This window comes from Stegostoma tigrinum, chromosome 24 (assembly GCF_030684315.1).
Source record: "Stegostoma tigrinum isolate sSteTig4 chromosome 24, sSteTig4.hap1, whole genome shotgun sequence".
Taxonomy (NCBI): Eukaryota; Metazoa; Chordata; class Chondrichthyes; order Orectolobiformes; family Stegostomatidae; genus Stegostoma; species Stegostoma tigrinum.
In genome coordinates, this window is record NC_081377.1 from 13,176,547 (window position 1) to 13,201,577 (window position 25,031).

General features: G+C 40.3%; 1 protein-coding gene across 2 annotated transcripts in view; it reads left to right on the forward strand.

The window, feature by feature from the left end:
• The window catches only part of rspo1 (R-spondin 1), a 215,250-nt gene that overhangs the window by 55,631 nt on the left and 134,588 nt on the right, over positions 1-25,031 (forward strand). For both annotated transcript variants that reach the window (XM_048558078.2, XM_048558080.2), the window contains exon 3: positions 18,301-18,492. In XM_048558078.2, coding sequence (XP_048414035.1) covers positions 18,301-18,492 — 192 coding nt within the window. The remainder of the gene's footprint in view (positions 1-18,300; positions 18,493-25,031) is intronic.

The following is a 25,031-nucleotide window of genomic DNA, read 5'->3' on the forward strand; positions in this document are numbered from 1 at the left end:
GGACTTTTTTCACTGGAGATTGAGGGGTGACGTTCTAGTGGTTTATAAATTAATGACAGATATAAAGTGACTAACAGGTATCTTTCCCCAGTGTGGGTGATATCAAGACTATGGGGCATAGTTTTAAGATGAGAGTTGAAGGATTAAAAAAAAAAGACTTGAGGAGCATTGTTTTTACACAGAGTGTGGTTTGTATGTGGAATGAACTTCCGGAGGAAGTGGTCGATGGTGGTACAGTTACAACATTTAAAAGACATTTAGATAAGTACATGAATAATAAATGTTTGGATGGGTATAGCCCATGTGTAGGTAGGTGGGACTAGTTTACTTAGGGATTATGGTCAGCATGGACTGAAGAGTCTGTTTCCATACTGTATGATGGCTTGCGGTGTCCTGAATGATTTAATGTTAATGTGCGAAATCTCCAGATGGAGAACGCTGTAGATGAAGACTTAGAGGAATCCATGCTATTGAAATAAGTTTCTTTAAGGATCTTAGGAAGACACATGAACTAAAGAATTCAGCATAATTTACCAGAAAGAAACCAAGTACAGTCACGTTAACTAAACAAGGAGCTTTAAGTGAAAACAGTATGCCTCTTGGCATTCATAATGTTGTAGCTGAGGGTAAAAGGGTTGAATTTTCCTTTAAGATATTTGTACCATGATCATTTTAATAGCTCTTATATACAGTAGTTAGTTTTTTTTTAATCTTTTATGTATAGTAAACATTGCTATTCATTTGTTAAAGTACATTGACAGCTTCTTGTGAATGTGCTCAATGACTGACCAGTATAGTAAGAAAACTGAAGTTTTCAACTTATGTTCCATCAAGTCAGGTCTCACTCTGGGATCAGATTTATCCAGCATTGCCATAAGCTATGATCATAACAGCAATGGGGATCTGCCTTTTTGAACATTATTAGGCTATGTAGTGCAGTGTTGTTTGGAAGGAAGTGCAGGGTTTTGATCCAGTAACGCAACAGAATGACAACAAAATTCTAAGTCAGGATGGTGCATTGCTTGGATGGAACACCAGTTGTTGTTATTGTGTATCTTCTAAATGCTGGAGGTCATTGGCTTAGAAGGTACTGCTGAAGGAAACTTGGTGAGTAGCTTGTGTATCTTGTGTATACTATATATTGCTGACACAGTGAGTTGGTGATAGAGGGAGTGAATTCTTATGTTTCAGTATAAGGTGTTGATCAAGTGGGCTTCTTTGGGGCGGCATGGTGGCGCAGTGGTTAGCACTGCAGCCTCACAGCGCCAGGGACCCGGGTTCGATTCCAGCCTCGGGTAACTGTCTGATTGGAGTTTGCACATTCTCCCAGTGTCTGCGTGGGTTTCCTCCGGGTGCTCCGGTTTCCTCCCACAATCCAAAGATGTGCAGGCTAGGTGGATTGGCCATGCTAAATTGCCCGTAGTGTTCAGGGGTGTGTGAGTTATAAGGGAATGAGTCCGGGTGGGATGGTTCAAGGGGCGGTGTGGACTTGTTGGGCCGAAGGGCCTGTTTCCACACTGTAGGGATTCTAGTCAAAAAAAAACCTGGATGGTATCAATCTTCTTGAGTTTACAAGAGCTGCATTCTTCCAGGCAACTAGAGAGTAGTCTAATGGACTCCTGGGTGGAATCTTCGGTTTTTTTTGGCTAAGTGCGAAATGTGTTGAGTTTTTTTGAAGTTTTTTATTACTGTGAAGCCAAACAAAATCTCTCCCTGTATCTGAGGAAGCTTACCCGATTAAATACCTACCCTATCTCCTGATGATGTTCCTCTTGTTTGATTCTGGCCATATTTTACCAAGTTCCTTAAACAACCCACCATTGCTGGTACATTTCACAATTGACTTACATCCCAGTCAATAATGCCATCTTGAACAAGCCATTGTGCACTTGGACGAACAGTGTCAGTCCTGAGTTGGCCTGTCCGGTTCCTGAAATTTATCCTGGGCATAACAGATGAGAATTTTGGCATCTCATTTGAAGGTCCTGCTGGAGAAGGTGATGCAGATATGGGAGATTCTCTTCCTCTAGCACCAGTAGTGGATGTCATTACACCAGACCATGCCACCCTGCTCCAAGGGTTAATGTAATCTCAGCTGTCTGGAGGAATGCCAGCACTGTAGGAAGAAAGTCAATGACCTACATTTTACCAACATGAGTACCATCATCTTTTTGATACCTCACACGCCCCTATCACTGATACTGCCCTTATCTCCCACTAAGGCTTATGCTCCCCCTCTCACTATTGCCTGTAATTCTTTGCTCACACTGTCACCTACCCTGAATGCCCACCCAACTAATCATGCATGCTGTCTGTGCTGCCTAGTCTTTCACTCATTCATTCAGGAGACCTCTCCAATTGCACCAACAGTAAGAATGGTGGCACTCACTTTCACCTCCCTTAGTACCTGTCTGTCTCTCATACCAGGAGAGAAACAGCCTAAAATAGGGCAGGAAAGGTCAAGACAGCTGGTGGACTGCTCAACATTTGGTTCCTCACTCCTTGTTTGAAGAGGATCCTGACAGGCCACCTTCAAGCATCTGGACTAGGATCAGAAGCTGCATTGACTGACTGTGCCAGGACTCCCTGACCAAAGGCTGATCTCTTGTCTGGCTGTAATATTAGAAGGCATTTAATTAGCTTTTATCCTCCCTAATGGGCAACTTGGTGATACCTAGAACAATATTCAAATTGCCACTTGGCAGAAGCATTAAAGATGCAACAAATTGCTCCTGTCATTGAAATAGGCCTTGCTGAATTGTCATTTCATTTCACTGCTGATCTTGCCATAGCTAATGTCATTCAGGCCCCTATCCTGAAAGGTTTAGCTCCTGATATGTATTTTGTAGAAATAGTAGGCAGGATTTGGTGAATCAGAAAGTGAGTTACTTGTCACTGCATTGCTCTGGTAGTCATAGTATTTATGTGGCAGCCACAATAACGTTAACTACAAATTAGTTAATATTTCTGGGCAACAGTTTGATGTAATATAAGGCTGAATGTGAAGTATCAAGACAGTGTGTCATTTAGCACCATTTTTGCTCTTGAGCTCAGCTCTGGGCATGGCAAGTGAAACATTGCAAGAAGGTTGTGTGGAACCAATTCAATTGTACTGAAGCTTCACTGAAAAACTTGAATGGTTTCATTCAAATTATGTATGATAATTTGAGCTGACAGATGAAACAAGACAGAACATGGAGCAAACAGGTGACAGAGGAATGCATTGGTTAAGAATTGGGACTTGAATCAGCACTAGACCATCCCCATGGGAGGTCTGGTTTAGTCTGGTAGTCGTTAAGAACTCAGAAAATTACTTTCAAAGTTAACCCATTCACTCCTGTAAAGTGGCTATAAATAAAACCATGAGGTTAGAATGTAGCTCACTGTGACATTTTGAAGTCGTATGAACATGCTCCAAATTTAACTGTCCATTGCAACCGAGGATAGTCTTGTCCAACAAGAGATGTATCTATATGGTGCTGCTGAACATCCAAACTTAAAGCATTTTACAACCAATGAAATTGATGTTCTAATTTAAGAAAGGCAACAGTGAATTTGCACATAGCAAGATCCCATGAACAACCAACATGTGCCAGTCTTTAGTCTATGCCATTTATTTCATGTGGCATCAGGAAACTGTCAATTGCACTGGATGGAGGAAAGGCTGTGGGATCGTTTTGGCTCACATGACAGATAGAGGATTCTGTAATTTTGATCCAGCTGGGGTTCCTAGCTAGGGGTTGAACTTAACCAACTTCCAAGGGAATTTGGGATTTGCAATGTATTCTGGCCTGGTCAGTAAAGCTTACACAAGAAATAATTTTACTGAAAAAAATGTGCCATCTGCTCATTCGAGTGATTTTTTTGGGTCCAGTCAGACATGACCATGTTGTTCATTATTTGGATGAAGCATCAGGACATCAATGTGGTGGCTGTCTAGCACAGTTTTAAGGCCACCCACATCTTTTAAAGGAGGGATGCACTGTGACAGGAGTAAGAGCTGGAAGCTATTGTTAAAGACAGCCTGTAATGAGAAAGGAAGTGTGAAAAATAGCAGTTGAGTAGGTACCAAGGATTTTGGACATTGGAGATCATGGTGGAGACATGTTCTATATATTTTGGGGGTGCATGGGAGAGATAATCTCCAACCATTTGGACAAAATGCAGTGTGAGCAGAAAGTTGCAGAGGTGAATTATAGCAGGTAAGGACTAATATACACCACTGCAAGAAGATCAATGATCTCACACAAACAGGCAAGCTCAGAGGATTTGAATGCCACATACAACTAATCTAAGAAGTGCAACCTTTTCAAGCTAGAGACGAAAACAAGTCAACTGGTGAAGATCAAGAAACACTATCACTCAATATCACACTCAGGACCATTAATTGTTTCGAAGATAAGAACAGTGCCAGTGTCAGCTCACCAGAGGGCACACATGCTCTGCTGCAGAGGCTTCAGACAAGAACTTTGATGGGACAGTGTGATGAAAAGCATGAATGCCCGAGTGCACAAAAAAATTCTGATTGCATTGGAAAGCCTGTCAGAAAGAATACAGTCAATATCAAGAAGCATGGAGGAGTTTGGCACTGAATCAACTCAGGGTATTTTTTTTTGCAGAATCTGAAGCCCACATCTGCCAACATGGCTGACTCCCTTTGTACACTTGTAGGCCCAACCAAAATGTGTCTTCAGATCAGCTTCTGTTGTAGCATACACAGCTAAAACCCAATGATCCACTGCAATACCAGAGACAATTTGGTATTCAGTGTGACTCACATAAGAAAAGGCTGTGGATGTCACTTTGGAGCTTGAAGTGCCAATGTAGCACCCAAAAAAAAGTAAGTCTAATTTCTTAACCATTCATTCAATTTTACCTTCTATACTTTCAGCAATAAACTGTGGTATTTGACATGCTTCCTTGAATTTTTACCAGTAGTTACTCCGCAACAAATACATGCTATGAAACAGGAAGGTGATCTGCCTAAATTTCTATTAATTAAAGTCTGAAAATAATTGATTTCCATCCTTATTAAGTTTATAGAACTAAATCCCTCAGAATGACAAAGAAAATGTCATACTCATTTAAGACTTGGATTTCCAAAGGATTCTGTCAGAACATCAAAACTTTGGAATTGCGTCTAAAGGAAATTCCAAGTCGGATGCCTAAGGTGGTGAGGAAGATAAGGGTTTTAGATTGGGTCAGCTTGGAGTTGTTGACTGGTCAGTTGGATGGTTAGTGTTAGGGTTGCAGGAAGGAAGGAAAATAGGACAGTCCAGACCCACTGCTGGACTAATAATATGGAGAAGAAAACCAGTAAAGAGACTATACAAAATATTAATCTTCAGTGAGTACTTGTGTCCTCTAACCAGCATCACTTAGATCTTACTTCTGTATCTGTACAATTGCCATCAAAGCTGGACACTTTGTAACCATTGGCACACAGCTTTATTTCAGATGGTGGAGACCTCAGCAACAACCTATCTAGCTGAAGATGAGTGGAAGGTCTTCAATCTTGATTTGAGCATACAATACTGAGATTTTCATGGCATCTCCTTGTCCCACTAGTTGTCTAACAGGCCATTGTCATTCAAGACAAGGATGTGTCAAAGTAGAACTATGAGGGCAGGAGACACTCAGTTCATACATGATGAGTTTTAGGGCCCAATAGCATCAAAAAATGTTGAGTTGGCTGAGTTAGAATTATTATAAGACCTGGTGGACTAGTTACATTTGCAGATGATGACTGGACACATCATGTAACTTTATCAAGAATCCTAATGTTATATTGGATTTAATGCAAGTTTTCAGAAGTTTGCTGGGTGAGTCTATGAGAGTTAAATACATCTCATGTTATTGTATTTTTAATGGAGACTATTGATGCAAGTCACTGGAAATTGATGAGTCACAACTGGAGGTTGGAAAATTTTTCAGGAATACTTTTTTCTAAATTGGTCAACAGGGTATTTCCTCTGCTCAGCTTGCCTTTCCCAGCAGATTGCCTGACTTGATCAAGGGTGAGAAGTTGGGGTGCAGTTGTTGATGGGTGCAATTTGTATTATATCGCCAATGACAGGCTTAAGTGACCTACCAGCTTTCTCTTGTTCTTTCTTGTACAATACAATAAAGCATTAAACACATCTGCTTCACTGTCATTTTCTAAAGAGCCAAGTTTGTGTTCATTAGGGCAATCATCAAAGTCTTTTTGAAATGGAATGTCCCTATCAGAGCAATGTGCGTTGGGAGAAACTGCAACATAGCCCACACTCTCCATTTGGTGGATGGGAACTTGGCATGCATAGATATAAATATATTTCAGCTTGGCTTTCTGATACTTCTGATAGCTGATGAGAGCTTTGGTTAGGCTCTTTGACTGTTTCAACACAGAAGGAAGCCATTTGGCTCATTATGTCTATTTCAGTTGACAAATTTCTGTCTACACTAATTGCATTTTCCAACTTTTGCCCCTGTAAGCAATGGTAATATGAATGTTTAAATACTGCTTGCGTATTTTAAGTATTTCTGTTTCAAACCACCTTTTCAGGCAGTCAGTCTCAGAGTCTCACCAACCTTCGTGTAAAATGAAAATCTCCTCAACTAGCCCTCATATTAAATCTACATCCTCAGTTGGAAAAGTGCCAATTTATCCACGCTATCCATGCTCCTCAATTTTATACACCTCTATCAGGCCCTCTCTCAATCTTTGCTGCTCCAAGAAAAACATGGTAGTGCGTTGAAGTGGCAGGCAAATTGAAATTTGGGATGATTTTTGCAGACATCAGAGCAGGAGTCCTGGCCTATCCAAACTTTCCTCCGAGCTCAAAACCTCCAGCCCAGGCAGAATCCTGGTAAACCTGTTCTGCAGCATGTCTAATGTAATCACACCCTTCCTTTAATATGGTGACGAGAACAGGACGCAGTACTTCAGTTGCGGCCTAAACAGAGTTTTACACAGTTCCACATAATCTCCGGCCTGTTGCTTTCCATGGCTTAGCGAATAAGGACAAGTTTCTCTTTTGCCTTTTAGCAACATTATCTAGTTTCCTTGCGACTTCCAATAAGCACGTTAATGTAAGTATCTTCAGCAATTTTCAGGATCCTGCTATTGAGAATGTTACCTCGTTAGCAGTCCCCAAGTTCATTACATCACACTATTTGGGTTGAATTCCATTTGCCACTGCTCTACCTGGCTGACCAGTCCATTGATTTTCTGCTGCAGTTTGTGACTGTCCTATTCACAACTTATCACTCTACCAATTTTCATGTAATCCCCAAACTTCTTGATCATGCTGAGATAATGGGAACTGCAGATGCTAGAGAATCCGCGATAACGAAGAGCGGAGCTGGATGAACACAGCAGGCCAAGCAACATCTTAGGAGCACTGATGTTTCGGGCCTAGAGCCTTCAGCTTATATTTAAGTCCAAATCTTTAAAGTACACCAACAATAAGGGCCACAGCAACTAACCCTGCACCGCCACAGGAAGCAGGCTGCCATTCACTGAAACATGGCTCCACCATTACTCTCTGCTTCCTGCCCCACAGCCAATTTTGAGTATGACATGCCACTTTGAGCATTAAATGCATTGGGCTCTTTCTTGTTTGACCAGTCTGCCAACAGGTTCCTTGTCAAAAGCCTTGTTAAACTCCATTTATTACTGTCATCAGCACTCCTGGGTTACTTCCTCAGAGAATTTAATCAGGTTTATTACACGTGAAATTTCCCTTAATGCATCTATGGTAACTATCCCTGATCAATTTGCCTACTTCCAAGTGCAGATATGGTCTGTCCCTTTGACTTCTTTCTAATACTGTCCTTGCCGTGTAGGTTAGACAGACGGGACTGATTTTCTGGTCTATCTCTTCATTCCTTTTTAATAATGCAATAATGTTAGCAATCTTCTGGCACCTCACGTGTGTTCAGAAAGCATCTACTACAGCCAAGGCTCCTGATCTGATGTCTGGAAAAATCACCCCGCATTTCGATTTGCCTGCCACTTCAACATACTACCATATTATTTCTATACAACATTTCTGTCTTAGGCCTATTACTGTGCCGCTGCAAGCATTAGTGTAAACTCAAAGAACAGGATCTCAGTTTCAACTTGAAAACCTTGCAGCCTCTAGGACTCAATAACGAGTTCAAGAACTTTCCAGCCCGATTCTGTCCTTCCATGTTTTATCCAGCCTCACATCCTGGTCCTGACACGACATGGTTACTTTTAACTTAGTCTACCCATTCCTACTCACTTTTAGCCCTATTATTACATTGTCTGAGTTGATTTCAGCACAGCCTCTCTCCATTCTCTCCTACTCTCTACTCTCATTACTTATTTGGCTTCTTTTCTGTCCTCGCCTACTATCAATAATTCCCTTGTCTGCCTATGTTTTTCATGTATCTCACTTTCTGGGCTCCTTTTCCACCTATCTACTCACCATCACCTCCTATCCTAAACTCACCTTCAGCACAAATGCCACTTTTTCCTAGTTGTTATTGGCACTGATGAAGAGCCTCTGGACTCGAAACATTAACTCTAGTTTCTCCTCAAAATGCTGCATAGGTCTAATCAGTTCTGCCAGCAATTTCTGTTTTTGTTTCAGATCTCCTGCGTCTTCAGTTCTTTGTTTTATTTTATTGTCTTGATATCTCCTTTCCACGACAGTTATATTTGCAAGTAGTTGCTCCTAATTCACTTGGGCTAAGTCATATCTTACCTTAGTAAAATTAGCTTTTTGCAAGTTTTCAACTTTTATTGCAAGATCATCCTTGTCCTTTCTGGTTAACTTCCTTAATCTGAGTTATGAGCAGTGTCTTCAAAATGCTCCCCTTATTGCTAGGCCTTCCACATACCGAGGGTCATTTTTAAATATTAAGTACAGAACAGACACATGTCATTTTTTTAGCATTCTATTAATGGCTAAAAAGTTCTCCTGGTTGGACTTTAAGAACTTTTTTCACTCCTTATTAAAACTATCCAAGTTACTCTTTGTGTAGTCAGAATCCCCTACTGTTACTTTCACATTATTAGAAGGATAGGGATGGTTGTTAGACAACCACCATTCAGTCAAATAAAATCTCTGAAACCAAATTTGTTTGAAAATAGTCCATGTACTGACTATGCTGCTACTGTGATAGACACAGTAAAGCAAATTGTATTCAGTTCTTAGGGGCAACCATAGGATGTGCCATCACAGGTTCACATCAGCAATACTAACATAGCCTCACAGGCCTAAAGTTCTACCATTTTTGACAGAACTGCCACAAAACAGTTTTTTTTCCCCCAGCTCTGAAAGGAGAATGCCAACTTCAGTGCTCCATGTACAAAGAACAGAATGATTACCAATAATGAAAATGTAATTAATTTTGGCTTATAATAAACAAAATGTCAACTCTGTGAATGACCATTTTGTTTCATGGTGATGACAGTCTGATTAAGAACAGATGGCGCTGTGAAAAACATCACCAAACCACTCTGAGACCCAACTACCAGTTTAATTTCTATTTCAAAATGATTTAATAACATCTAACATTGATTACTTTTAACATGAATATTTACCTCATGTGCAGTAAAAAAAACCGTAGTGCTGGCACAAAGTTGCTGTAGAACACTATCTGCAACTATCACCTGCAAAATGGGAGTGCTTTATGTTGAAAGAGCATAAAATGTTATAAATTGGCCCCTATAAGATACCTCCCTCACTTAAAGTGACATGCAGATGGTGTTTCTAATGGTCCAAAACGTTTCTTTCTTGCAATAACAATTGCAATAACGTGTGCTTTTACCAATTCACTTGAGGATTGCAGTGTGTAATCCCATTGCTTCGCCTATATCCTTTTGTTTACTAAAATGGATAGTTTCCCAATGATGCAAGCACTGGTTGTTCTTTGGACATCCTTTGCTTATAACGGGTGGATCCCAAGGCACTTTCTGTACCAAGTGCCCGGTCTTTAATATTAGGGCATTAAGCCAGGTTGAGCAGATAACTGCAGAGTGAAGCCGTTTCTGCTTTGCTCCATCATCATTTGAAAAGACTAGCCTAGAAAAGTATGAATCTGTTCGAGTTCCCTTGTTTGTCATCTTACCCGTCTTTAAATAAGATTGATTGTTTAATTATGAATAATGGTAAATCTAGTATACATTTTTTTTCAAGTCCACCAGTATTTGGATTGAGAATACTGAAGCTAATTTCTTGCAGGGTTCCTACAGCCAGAAGCCAAATATTTAATTATCTTTCCTCATAACTATAGGAACATCATCAGGAGCATCTAGCAATTGATATGCATGAGTACTGAACTCAAGGCTAATTCAAGTTGTTCACAATAACTGCCTATAAAAATGTACAGAACCGTATGTGTCCTGTGGTAAAGTGGTAGAGTGTTTACCTGTGGACCAAGTGGTTTTGGTTCATTTTCTAACTCTGGATGTGTGCGATAACATCAATATCAGTCCCATATGATTTGAGACCATCTTGATGTAGCTTCTTATGAATGTGCTCACTGGTTATTATTAGCCTTGCTACAGTTAACCATTTACTCCACAATAACATTATTGCATTTCTCTGCAAACAGCGAAAGTTGTGATTAGTGAATTCAGTATGAGAAGGTCGCAGAGCAGTGATAATGTCTGAATGAGGCTAGAAATCTAATGGCCCAGGATCATGCCTTGAGCTACCATGATACTTTGCATATTAGCAGTTGATCAAATTTATTTCAAATAATAAATTTTAAAAATCTGAAATTGAGGCATTTCTCAGTTATAGTGACAATGCAACTATCATCACAAAAACTCATTGGTTTACTAATGTCTTTTAGGGTGGAAAATCTGCCATTGTAACCTGGTCTGCCCTGGATGTGACTCCAGACCTCAGTCGTGTGATTGCATCTTTAGTGCTTTCAAAAGGTGATTAGGGATAAAAGACAAATGTTGTTCTTGTTAGTGATGTTCACATCCTGTGAAAGAAAACAAAAAACAAGAAAGGAGTTCATACAATCCACTGCAAGGAGTCTAAATCGTACTCATATGCAAAATTTTGATTTCCTTTTTTTTAGACCAGGTGTAGCTTTGATCCTAAAAGCAGGAGGCACTCCTGCAGGAGTGGTCAGGTATTCTTATATAACTTAGCTCTTCTCAGCTCATTGCACATATGTGCACTAGAAGAACACCAAATGTTATGGGTAGGAACTTCTGAATGGTCATCTGGTTGACACAGGCTCCAAGTTCCAGACACCTCGACACCACATCACTCACTGCAAACAAGGAGCATCACTTAACCTCTGGCCAGTCCAACCTGACCCTGGAGATATCTGACACCAGACAGAAAGACTGATGCCTCCCTCGGCATTCTCCTGCATGCTGCCCAGGAAAGAAGAGATGCACTGTTTCCACAATGTGTTAAACAGGAGGCCACCCAGATGGCAAGACAACTGGGACCGAGGTCATTATATTAGATCAGCACCATGGATGGTACAAGAGAACCCAACTCAAATGCCACAGAAGGATGAATGGTTTCCTGAGCTCTGTCAGTGTAAGTGCCACTGTCTTGTGATTCAAACCCCAGACTGTGAGTGGTGTTGTACGTTTGCCACTGTAAAGGACTGTCTCACAGAAGACTGGGTGCCAGACATTTCCATCAGCTACCAGTTGTGCACTGAGTATGACTCCAGCGATTAGAGCTCCCAATGGAGTACCACTTGCACCACAGTGGTATTAATTTCTCAGATATCTGGGGCTTCACAGTTAAACCATGAAAGGAGCTACATCACAAAGCAGCTCATGCCTTATGAGATCACAAGCCTTTCATCTCAACTAGCAGTATATGCAGATAGGTTTTCACCAAAGAGTTGCATAGTACAAGAATGTGTGCACAAACGCTGTATATTCCAATGGCTGCATCGTGATACCGTTGCCCAGAATTGTGCAGGAGCTAAATGGACCAAAGTGAGCAAAATGCTTACATTGACTGCCAAACAAAGGAGCATAAAGTCTAACTGTTACAAGAAATATTCCCTCTGGGTTTGGAATGCCTCCCAGTAACAGTTAACTCCTAGTTCTATGTCCACGTACATTAGTCCAAAGTCATCTGACCTCATTTCTAGCTGCTGAAAGATTGTCTCAGACCTGTGCACCTCGACCTACCACTGCCCTGATGACTTCACAGCTTGGGTTCCCTCAGCATTTCCTTCAGACACCCCTTCTTTTTCATTTCAAAAGGCAAGTGCCTGGTCCAAGGAATTTGTAGTGTTGAGATTTATAGGGAACCCCATGCCTGTGTCACACAGATTGGTCTAAATCTTAATGGCCATCATTATTCCCTGTGACTCAACCTTGCAACCATGAAATCAATAGCCTGTGCAACAGCCTCATGTGTAAGTGCATAAGATTCAGCTACTTGGACCAATAAAGGCATCTGCACAGTTTCACATTGATCAATCCCCACCATCTTCCACCACCAACACCAATGTTGGCAGTTGCCCTTCAGCAATGCGTTACGGGGGGACCTTCTTGATAATATGAGTTCAAGCGACTGTCAACCTTTCTGCTGCATTGAGTACTTCATTTTGGCATAAAGTTACAACTGAGTGTTTGAAGAAAATATTTTTATTTGAGTTTCTGTTTCACTTCACACACATTTGAATCATACAGAAAATAATGCACAATTATTGAACTAATTGAAGCAAAGAATAGTGCGCATAAGTTTTTCTTTCCATTCCTTAAACTTGACTCCTCCCTCTATAAACTACACTTGCCCCATCATTACAGATAGTTTTCTCTTTGCTCAGACATCCTCTCTGTCATGCTTCAATCTCACCCCTTCACCCTCACCAACATGTCTCATGACCCAGTTGGGTTTCCTGTTCTCAATATGCAGTTCTCACCCTTCCTTGTCCCGCTTGGTACTCTCACTGTGACGCTCTCTGTAGCCTCCCTTCTGACCCCGAGATCTTCTTAGCACTCCTAGTAACTAGGTCCTTTATGTTTAACCCCTTGCCATACTTTCCTACCCTTTTCTACAATTTTCTGTTGAGCCCTTCTGTTTGATCCCTTCCTGTTTGATGTTGTCAGATTTGATCTGATATCAAGCGATGTGGCTGCCCTTTTGAGCAGGTTGGGGTGTACAGTCTGCATCCTTTACACTGTTAGTGCTACTTAACAACACCCTTCAAGACTGGTTAGGAATGACATTTCTCCTGAGCTAAGTGAACTGGGGAATATGCATCCCCTGCACCATAACAGATCCAGCAAAGAAAAATCTTTTGTTTTGAAAGATATGTTCTACTGAAGAAATGTGCACTCATCAGACTTTCCATGAATATGTCTACCTTTTAGGTAGCCTGATATAGAACATAGAACATAGAACATAGAACAGTACAGCACAGAACAGGCCCTTCAGCCCACAATGTTGTGCCGACCATTGATCCTCATGTATGCACCCTCAAATTTCTGTGACTATGTGTTGCTGAGTTTGAGAACGTATTTTTCTCACTTTTGCCCAACAATATTACACCTATGGATGTGGTTCCAGTAGGTTGGGAAGCTAATTTGCATCCATGGAATGCCAATGAATGCAAAAGGGACTCCTGACCATCAAGGTTGGAAAGTACGAGCTGCCTGATTCAGGAATCTGAAATTTAGCCTCCCATCCAATTCTTCCTGACCCTGCCTCCCTAAATTTTCCAGCTAGGCCTGAAAGATTCTGTCCAGTGTAACCTCTCCCAATGGGGGTGCACTGGATTTGAACTGAGATGGTTGTTCGAACAATCTTCAATAATCTCAGGATTCACAAAAATAACGTTAAAATAGTTCACATTAAAAAGTTTACTAGTTGCTAATATTGAATATTTGATCTGTATAATTTCACATTCTGCAATTGTAATGGAATTAAGTCACTTTAATATATGTTGAACATCAATACTGTACTTTCATGGACATCAAAGTCAACTTCCCTTTTTTTTCCATCTTAGTATAGATGTCTGATGTTTGCATTATCTTTGCTACTTCCACTGTAACCTTTTAAAGGAAAACAATATCCTGTCCATGATTAGATTGACCAGAAACTGATGAAGTCTTCCAGATGGTGTCTGACTAATGCCTTATGAGCAATAGAGTAACCTCTCCTGATTTCTGTGCTATACCATCTGCATCAAAGCAGCACCTCATTTGCAATTAACATTCCATGTCAAAGACATAAAGCTTACAGCCCACGTTCACATGCAACGTTGTAATTTAGCAATTGAACAACATGCACAAAAGCATTAGTAGTTCTTTTTCAAGCGACATTGCTGATATAAAATCAATAATATTTTTAAATTGACTGTTATCAAGTAACCTTTTCTGCCTTGATTATGTTTTAAATTGCTTTGAAACATGCCATGTATTGCAAGTTCTCTGTCCAAGTAACATTAATGCACCCAGAACAGGGATTAAGTTAAATCGACACTTTATATTTAAGAGTCGTCTGATGGGTTCAAGGAAGAGAGGTGATATTTGACAATGCTATAATTGCTTCTTCAAGGTGAATAGCACAATTTTGAAGTTAAGTTTTTAAATTAAAAATTGGCAAATTTCTATGGATAGGATCTAACGTATCCATATCACCACACCCACCACTCCACCCGCCTCTGACCCCTGTGGAGTGGCTGAGCTGGATGAACTATCAGTTGACAGCTCTTGAAGGAGAGTTCTTTGTCATGAAGACCCCAAGAATTCAGATGACAAACAATTAAATGATATATTGCAATACAATCCCATCTGGACTCCCAAAAATGACCCTGGCAGGGTTGTTATTGGGCCTCTGGCTAGCAAAACAGCGCCACTACCAAAGTCATTAAATTCAACCCTATGTGTACATTGATTAGCCGAGGTAAAGCAACATGAACTAGCTGAAAATAAACAAGTAACAGAAAGGCTACATCTAAACGTTCTCCCCATGTCAGCGTGGGTTTCCTCCCACAGTCCAAGGATGTGCAGGCTAGGTGGATTGGCCATGCTAAATTGCCCGTAGTGTTCAGGGGTTTGTGGGTTATAGGGGGATGGGTCAGGGTGGGATGTTTCAAGGGGCGGTGTGGACTTGTTGGGCCAAAGGGCCTGTAGGGAATCTAATCTAATCTAATCTAAAGAAAGCTCCTCAATGGGAATTTGTGAAGGTGCATATTATCAATGAGGACCTTGCGGGGGAAATCTTTTGACACTTTAATTTAAAAAAATGACAAAGGTATCATACGAAAAAGCTTCATAGATGTGGCTGAAATTAAAATAGAAGAAACTACAAATAATGGAAACCAGTGCACCCAAATCCTGAAAGGTCTGTTTCTTTCATGCAACTAATCAGTAGATGCCTATTGCTATACAATTTTCTTAAGTCTAACATTATATGGAAACAAGAAGCAGGAAGTGAGCAAGCAATTGTTTAAATGAAACAGGAATACAATGTGCTAACCACAAGTCTTATACATGGTCCTGTTGATGAATTTAGAAACTTCAAGCCCTCAACTGTCAGCAAAAATCAAAAGAACTACGCATAAAGGCATGAGCAGAGGGATAAAGTGCTCATGAGTAGTGGTTATACATGTTACTGCATAAAGCATTAGTCAGGCCCATCTGGAGGACTGTGTGCAGTTTTGGTCATCTAATCACAGGAAGGGTATTATTGCCCTTCCAACAGTACAAGGGAAATAAAAATGACTCCAGCTAGCTGGAATCTAGTTTTTGAAGAAACTCTAATTAAATTGAATTTGTTCTCGTTAGAAAATAACAGATTTTGCAGTGACTTAATTCAAGTGTTCAGAATTCCACAAAGCTATCCCAAGTGAACTGTTCAGTAAGCTGACATGGTTAAATATGGAACACAAGTTAAAAATTAGGAAGAAAGCAGTAAATAATTACCAAGCGATGCTATTGAAGTGATTGGTATAAATAGATGACAAACTTAATGAGGCGTGTTTCCAGAAGAAAAAGGCATTTAAAAAGTACTAACTTATTTGTATCTCTGATGAGTCCTGGTCTGTTTGAAAAGGCAAGTTATTATTGTCATAGAGGGAATGCAGTGAAGGTTCATCAGGTTTGCCCAATCCCTCTTCAAAGGATAGCCCCTATCCTTTGAAGAGGGATTGGGCAAATTGGGCCAATTTCAAAGAATGAGTGGTGAACTCATTGAACCCTGTGAAATACTTAAAGGGATAGCTAGAGTAGAGGCAGGTAAGCTATTTCCCCTGGCTGGGGAGTCTAGAACAAATTAACAATAAAGGGGATGCAATTTAGGATTGAAATTAGAAGGGTTTTTTTTAATTCAGAGAGTTGTGAACCTTTGAAATTCTTTAATCCAGAGGGCAGTGGGTGCTTAGTCTTTACATTTCGAGGTTAATGGGTTTCTGGTTACCACTGGTGAAATGGTTTCTGGGGACAATGTGGGAGGAGGCAATGGAGAGCTTTTGCAATTGTCTTTCCAGTGGCAGACAGCACATCAGAGATAGCATGTGTTTGAATAATGTCCCATTATTCTGTTAATTATTATGGAATTGTAAATGCCAGTATGGGTTTGTGCTCTCACTTTACTTCTGGATTTTGTGTGATGGCGAAATGTGTGAAATCTTCTACTGTGTCCAATTGAACTGTAAAATCTAACCAATGTAATTAGAGATTTTGACCTTTCATACTTTTTTATCTGGATAAATTATTTTTAGTTGGACAATGCAAGAGTGAATTACTGCCGGTAACAGCTGTTTTACTGGTGCTACAAGGGATGGGAACAATTTGGATGGATAAATTAAGAGAATTGGCACAGCATTAAAGCGTAGTTATGTAAATGTGATCTTTGTACTTTGCGGAGTTTTGGTGTTAATGTACTAAATTGCCTGTTGGCAAAATTGGTTACGGATTTGTAACATAAGATTTAGTGATCTCACTTGGGGAGCATGTGGGGTATATAGCATGACAGTGAAAAACCACAATGATACAATATGAGTGGGGAGGGAGAGTGTCTTTAATGGAGTTCATGATGCAGTATGTTGTGTGCAGAATGAACTGAAGGAAATTCTCCACTTTATTTGTGCTATCACACATGGAAACATGTAATATTGTAACTCTATCCTAAACCATGAAATAACATTCAGATCTTCCACAGTGATGCTGTTCATGGTGAAGATGTTACAGGGAAAGAGAAAACAGCTTGCTACAAGCAGGTGGGGAGGAGAAATCTGTTTCCTCCTTTTTAACAAAACAAAGTTGCTGGAAAAGCTCAGCGGGTCTGGCAGTGCCTGTGAAGGAAAAAAGAGTTAACGTCTTGGGTTGGGTAACCCTTCCTCAAAACTTCTTTCTAACCTCTGCCCAGTTGGTTGTGATAAATATTTTTATTTCTATCATCTCACATCAATTAAAGATGTAATTAATCAGATCAAAGTGACAGAGCTAATTACCAAGATTTTCTTTATTGAGAGGCAGAAGAATTTTAACTCTGAGAGAGCAACAAGTAATAGATATGACATCAAGCACACTCACAAATTTATGATAATTTTAATAAAATGAGTATATCTGGTACAATTAGGGAGGCTAAATGTAGCACAGTTTAAAAGCCCCTAGTTTTTAGCTGTTATGGTTTTTAACCAGAGACCACAATTGGTTAATTGTCAACTGGTATTCTCAGTACTCAGAAGGATGTAAATAACTTTGAATAAACCATGAATAATTGTCTCCCCATTGGCTTTTTCTTACTGGGTGCTGTCTTCAGAAATGATGAGAAAAAACACAGAAAGAGAGAGCTTCTCAGTTCTTGCTGTGATAAATCCATGTTCTCTGTTTTTGGGCTGTTGCTGAAAAGTAGCCATTGAAAAACAGATCAGCGTGTTTTCTTGAATTTGGCCCCCCTGTCTTTCCAACCGAGATAACAAGCAGGCCAGTCTTTCATCTCCCAACGGGTGAAATTAACTTAAAAGTGTGAATTAAGACAAGTGAAATTTTGATGCTGAATCAATTGGCAAAAATGTTAATGTCAGTAAGAATAATTTTGTTTATTCTGAATGTGTCGCATGAAGCTTGCTTCAGTTTGTAGTCAGGTGACCGTTGCAGCCATTTTAGCTCCACGTTTCCTCATTTTTAAGAACTATTTTTGTCCATGAATAGTCTCAGTTATACGAAGAGATGAATGGAAGTTAAAGTTCAAGAGTCCATGTTTAACATATTGTAATATCCTTCACAGAATTCTCCATCACACATTGATTCTGCATGAGTGAAGCTCCTACAAAAGTTTCTTCATTTAATCTGATAATTTGATGCTTTTTATTGTGTGTTCATGTTTTGTTTTACAGTAAGCACGGAGGTAACCCCAGTTTGTCCAAAAGGGTGTGAGGTATGCTCGGAGTACAATGGATGTCTAAAGTGTTTGCCGAAATTGTTCATCCTTCTGGAAAGGAACGACATCCGGCAGACAGGCATTTGTTTGCCATCATGCCCAATTGGATACTTCGGTGTTCGGACGCCAGAGATGAACAAGTGCAACAGTAAGTGGAAATTCCATACTTAATGCATTACATTTGTAATCTGCTATCTGATGTACTTATATTCTGTTTAACCAACAATGGAGAGTGTATTTGTTCTTTGTTTTCTATTCTAATATTTTCCAAATGAGGAAACATTTGGTACAGTTTCACCCTTCCCCATTAATGTCTCATCCCTAGCTTGGCAGGCCAATACTTATGTGTGAACATTGATCCTGAGAGTCAACAATCTTTATTTAGAATGGATGATGTTATTCCTGCAGGCATTGATAAATAATGACAAAATGAAGAAAATGGAGGAACTCTGGCTGTGTTTTATCCCCCTTATCCATCACGACGAATGTCATTTTAATTTCTTAAAAACCATCGTGGTTGACATTCAAAGATATTCAGCACTGCCGATGTCCGAGTCAGAGGTGGCACTGTGTGGAGCTGGAGGATCACAGCAGGCCAGGCAGCATCAGTGGAGCAGAAAAGTTGACGTTTCTGGTTGGGATCCTTCTTCAGAAACCAATCCAAAACATCAGCTTTCCTGCTCCTCTGCTGCTGCCTGCCGTGCTGTGTTCATCTACCTCCATACCCTGTTACCCTGGCTAACATTGACCAGTTCTGTAAATCTGATGAAAAATCCTTGGGGTTGCTTGCTCAGTGGGGCTTGATTATGCATTCAATATTATTTTCTGATACATTCAAATAACCTCATAATCAATGCTGTGCAGTATTGATAACATTGTATTGGATTAATTACTGTTAAATGTTAGCAAGTTATGATTCCACATGCAGCTGTTAGTTTGAAAGTTGGCTGCATCAGAGTTGTAGACATTATTATATAACTGGCAGTCAACACAGGGGAGATGAGAATTTCTTCATAATCTGGAAAGAAAATGAAAACGGAGTCACATCAAATTATCAAGCAGGAACTGCATTGGGAACATAAGTAAAAACAAAAGCCAAAGAATTTGAAATTATCTCTCAAGCCTGTTCCACCGCTCACTACAGTCATGGCTGATGGCCAGTTCAACTCTCCTCCCGAGCTGCTATTATCTTTGATACTTTTGTAGTCTCCATTTATCTATCGCAGCTTCAAATATACTGAAAAACACTCACAACCTTTGATTGAAGAAATGTTTTCTCCTTTCAGTGTCAGGTTTACCAATTTTTTCCTGGGATGGCTAGACTGATGTATGAGGAGAGATTGAATCAGTTAGGATTGTACTTAGTAGAGTTTATAAGAATAAGGGTGGCTGTCATAAAAACCTATAACATTGCAACAGGATTAGATGGTTAGATGAGGAAAGCTGTTTCTGATGGTGGGGGGAACCCAGAAACAGCAGGCATGGTTTATATATAATGGGTAAACTTTTGAGGACTGAGATAAGGATACATTTCTACACCCAGAAGTGGTGAGCCTGTGGAATTCACAACCTCCAAAAGTGTTTGAGGCCAAAACACATGTTTTCAAGGAGGAAGTAGATATGTGGCTCTTGGGGCTAAAAGGAACAAGGTAGGATGAGGGTATTGATCTCGATGATCAGCTGTGATAGAACACGGAACATAGAACAGTATAGTACAGTACAGGCTCTTTGGCCCACAACATTGTGCCGAATCTTTACCCTAAGCCTGAGGTCTATCTAACCTCCACTGCTAACTTATACAATCACTCATATGCCTATCTAATAGCCACTTAAATGCCCCGAATGAGGCTGACTCCACTACCCTCTCTGGCAATGCATTCCACACCCCTACCACTCTCTGAGTAAAGAACCTACCTCTAACGTCTCCCCAATATCTACCTCCTTTCACTTTAAAACTATGTCCCCTCGTAAAAACTACCTCCACCCCAGGAAAAAGTCTCTGGCTGTCTATTCTGTCGATACCTCTGATCATTTTGTACACCACTATCAAGTCACCTCTCATCCTTTGTCGTTCTAAAGAGAAAAGCACTAGATCTCTCAACCTTTCCTCATAAGACCTTCCCTCCATTCCAGGCAACATCCTGGTAAATCCCTTCTGCAACTTTTCTCACACTTCCACATCTTTCCTGTGATGAGGTGACCAGAACTGGACACAATACTCCAGATGTGGCCGAACCAGGCTTTCGTATAGTGATCATTTTAAATGGCAGACCAGGCTTGAGAGTCAAATGGTCTACTCCTGCTCCTATCTTCTATGTTTCCATTTCAAACTGCATCGTGAGCTTCCTATCCTCAGATGATGCCCCCTAACTTGAGAGGCCATGCCAGGTGAAAGCAGCCTTCATAGCCAATCTGTTCAGCCATCTCAAAAGTTTTTATGCTTCAGTAAGAACACCTCTTATTCTTGAAGATTGCAGAATACATAGGCCCACTTAACTCATATCTTTTTACATGATGAGTCTCTCATCTCAGGAATTAATCTGATGAATTTTCATTGTGTTGATTTTGAGGCAAATACATGCTTTCTTTGATAGAGACCAGATATGTTTTATTGGCGTTACATTCCAAGTGATATCTCAGCAAAGCGGAGTAGAATTTCAGCAATACCTCCTTGGTCATGCTGTCTGACCCCTTTGCAATAAAGGTCAACGTGCTCTTTGACTCCTTGAGTGCCAGTTGTTCTTGAATTTTGATCTCTCAGACATAGACTGGAACTGTTGTAATATTAAGTGTTTAGATGGGCAGGAACCAGTTAAGTGTATTCAAGAAAATTTTCAATTCCAATTTGGAGATGTACTGACTAGAAAAGGAGCAAAATTCAACCTCCTGTTGGAAATTAAGGCAGGGCAAGTTACTGAGGTGTTAATAGGCTAGCACTTTGGGACCAGAGACCATAATTCTATTAGTTTTAAAATAATTGCAGAAAATGGTAGGCCTGGCCTAAAGGTTCAAATTCTGGATTGGGACAGGGCCAATTTTGGTGGTATTAGACAGAAACTTTCAAAAGTGATTGAGGGATGCTGTTTGGTGGTAAAGAATGACTGGCAAGTGGGAGGCTTTCAAAAGTGAGATAACAAGAGTTCAGAGACAACATGTTCCTGTTAGAGTGAAGAACAAGGTTGGCAGATGCTGGGAATACCAGATGATTCAAGATATTGATACTCTTGTCAAGAAAAAGAAGGAAGCCTATATCACATATAGACAGCTAGGATCAAGTGAATCCCTGGAAGAGTGTAGGGGTTATAGGAGTGCACTTAAGAGGGCAATCAGAAGGGCAAAACGGGGGCATAGCTTTGGCAGATAAAGTTAAAGAGAGTTCTACTAGAGCATTAAGGGCAAAAGAGCAACTAGGGAGCCAATTATGCCCCTTAAAGATTAACAAAGTAGTCTATATGTGGAACCCACAACAAGGGAGAGACACTAAATGATTATTTTGCATCAGTATTTATTATAATAAAAGATATAAATGCTAGGGAACTCAGGGAAATAAATAGTAAATGTCTTGAAAAGAGCCCACAAAAACAAGATGAGGTTCTGGAGCTCTTAAAATGTACAAAGACAGATAAATCTCCAGTGTGTGATCAGGTGTATCCCAGGAGATTGTGGGAAGCCAGGGAAGAAATTATGGGACCCCTAACAGAGATATTTATATCATTGACAGTCATGAATGAGGTGCTGGCAGAGTGGAGGGTGGCTACTTTTGTCCCATTACTTAAGAATGACTACATGAAAAAGGCTGGAAACTATAGACCATTGAGCCTGAAATACGTGATGGGAAAGTTGATGGAGTAGATCCTGAGGGACAGGATTTACATGCATTTGGAAATGCAAGGCCTGATTAAGGATAATCAGCATGGCTTCGTGCATGGAAAATTATGTCCTACTAACTTGATTAAGTTTTTTAACGAAAATGTGTCCAAGAAGATAGATGAAAGTACAATAGTAGGTGTTGTCTATGTGGACTTTAGCAAGGCTTTCAACAAAGTTATGCGTAGTACACTGGTTAGTACCGTTAGATCACATGGGTTCCGGAGAGAGCTAGCCAACTGGATACAAAATTGGCTTGACAGTAGGAGACAGAGGATGATGGCATAGAGTTATTGTTCGGACTAGAGGCCAGTCAATCTGGTGTACTGTAAAGATCAGTGATGGGTCCACTGTTGTCTGTCATTTATATATATGATTTGGGTGAGAATATAGAAGTTTGTGAATGAACCAAAGTTGGTGGTATAGTGGACAGTGGAGAAGGTTATCGGCAACTGTGCCATGGAGTGGCTGATGGAGTTTAATTTGGATAAATGTGGGCTATTGCATTTCAGTAAAACAAACCAGGGCAGTAGTTATAAAATTGTAAGGCTCTAGGGTATTGTTGTCGAACAGAGAGACAGAGGCGGTGCAGGTATATAGTTCTTTGATAGTGGCATCGCAGGTAGACAAGCTGGTGAAGAAGGCATTTGACACACTTGCCTGCATTGGTCAGAACATTGCATATAGGAGTTGTGATGTCATGTTGTGACTGTACAAGACATTGGTAAGGCCACTTTTGGAGTACTGTCTACAGATCTGATGTGTCACCACCACCCCCACCCTACCAACCTGCACCCCCGCCCCCCCCGCCACCTTGCCCCACCAGCCTCCACACGTAATAGGAATGATGTTATTAAACTGGAAAGGGTGCAAGAAAGATTTACAAGGATATTACTGAGACTGGAGTGTTTGAGTTATAAGGAAAGCTGATTGGCTGGGGTTTTTTTCACTGGAGCATAGCAGACTGAGGGGTAATGATATAGAGTTTTATAGAAGCATGAGAGGAATAGATATGGTAAAGAGCCAAGATATTTTCTCCAGGGTAGGGGAATCTAAAACTAGAATGCAAAGGTTGAAGGTGAGAGGGGAAAGATTTAAAGGGGACCTGAGGGGCAACCTTTTCACACAGTGGTAAAGGCAAGTACAATAACAACATTTAGATAACAAAGTGTGGAGCTGGATGAACACAGCAGGCCAAGCAGCATCTCAGGAGCACAAAAGCTGACGTTGTGGGCCTAGACCCTTCATCAGCGGTTTAGAAGACATTTGGACATGTTCATGAATAGGAAAGGTTTCGAGGGATTTGAGCCAAGTGCAGGCAAATGGGACTAGTTCAGTTGGGGAAACCTGTTTGGCATGGACAAGTTGGACTTAAGCATCTGCTTCCATGCTGTATCACTCTCTGACTTCAAGACTAAGGACAGCCAAATTTCTCAGAGCCACATTTAGTAATTTCAAACTTATTAGAAGGAAAGTAATTTTATAAAGGAATAAACACAAATTTCTCTGTTTTACAATTCATTCACTGTGTTCTGTTATATTCACTTCACTTGTCTATACCCTTATCTGATTCCTGGCATTCTCCTCACAATCATTTATTTCTGTATAGTTAGTAAACTTGGACACGTTACACTGAGTCCCTTTTATTGAATTAATATCAGAGCAATAATAGCTGAGCAATAATCGTCGCTACTGACAGTTTGTTAACCTGAAAATGACCCAGTTATTCCTACACTGTTCTGTCTCCATTACATGAAAATGTGTAACCTAATCCTACAAACACATGCGAAACCTTCCATGTGGTGCCTTATAAAATGTCTTTGGAAGTTCAAAAATACTGCACCCATGGGCTTCATTTCAGTTATGCTACTAGCTATATCCTCAAAAAGATATACTAGACTTGTCAAGCACAGTTTCTCTTTCTCAAAACCACATTGATTTTGTCTATTCTTATTATGATTTTTTCTGTCTCTTATGACTTGGTTCATAGAAAATCTCAGCATTTTTTCACTGATGCTGAGTGGAGTGTAATTCCTTGTTTCATCTTCTCCACCTCCCCATCTCTCACCCCTAACCTTTTCTTTATGGTTGAGTTACATTTGTCACCTTCCTGTCTGCAGAATCCAGAAGATTTGGAGCCATTGTCTCTCTCCTTGAAAAGACTAGGAGTTAGGTTATCTTCTTTTACTCATTCACAGGAAACAGGTTACCGCCAGTATTTATTGCACGTATCTAAGTGTCCTTGAGAAGGTGGTGGCAGTGAACTGCCTTCTTGAATTGCTGCAGTTAGTGGAGAGATGGCACACTCACAGTAGTTTTATGAAGGAAAAGGAAAACAATATGAAGGGTGGGATAAGGAAAGAGATGGGGAGTGGGGCTAATTTGACAGCTCTTCTGAAGAACTGGTACGGACACCATGAACTGAAGGATCTCCTTATATTCTGAAGGCATGAACTGCATTGCAATGATACAGCTATTATGAATGACAGCTGCTATAATAAACAGTTACACTAATTAAAAAATGATGTTTTCTAATGGCAATATTACAGCAGCCCATGATGTCTGGGTGTGCCAAGAATTGTGCCTGTTCTCTAGTAATTCCCTTTAACACAACAGTTTATTCTGGCTTTAATTAAAATATTTGGCAGAAACGGGCACAAGATGATGATGTGCGAAGTAGAGAAACACCACATTTTTGCAGTAGAACATTCTGAAGTTGAAGTTGAATCACATAGTTAAGATAGAGACAGGAAGCTCACCCTGCCTCTAAGCATGCTACAACTGACCTAGAAATGCTTGAAGCTGACTCTGAGGGCTTAA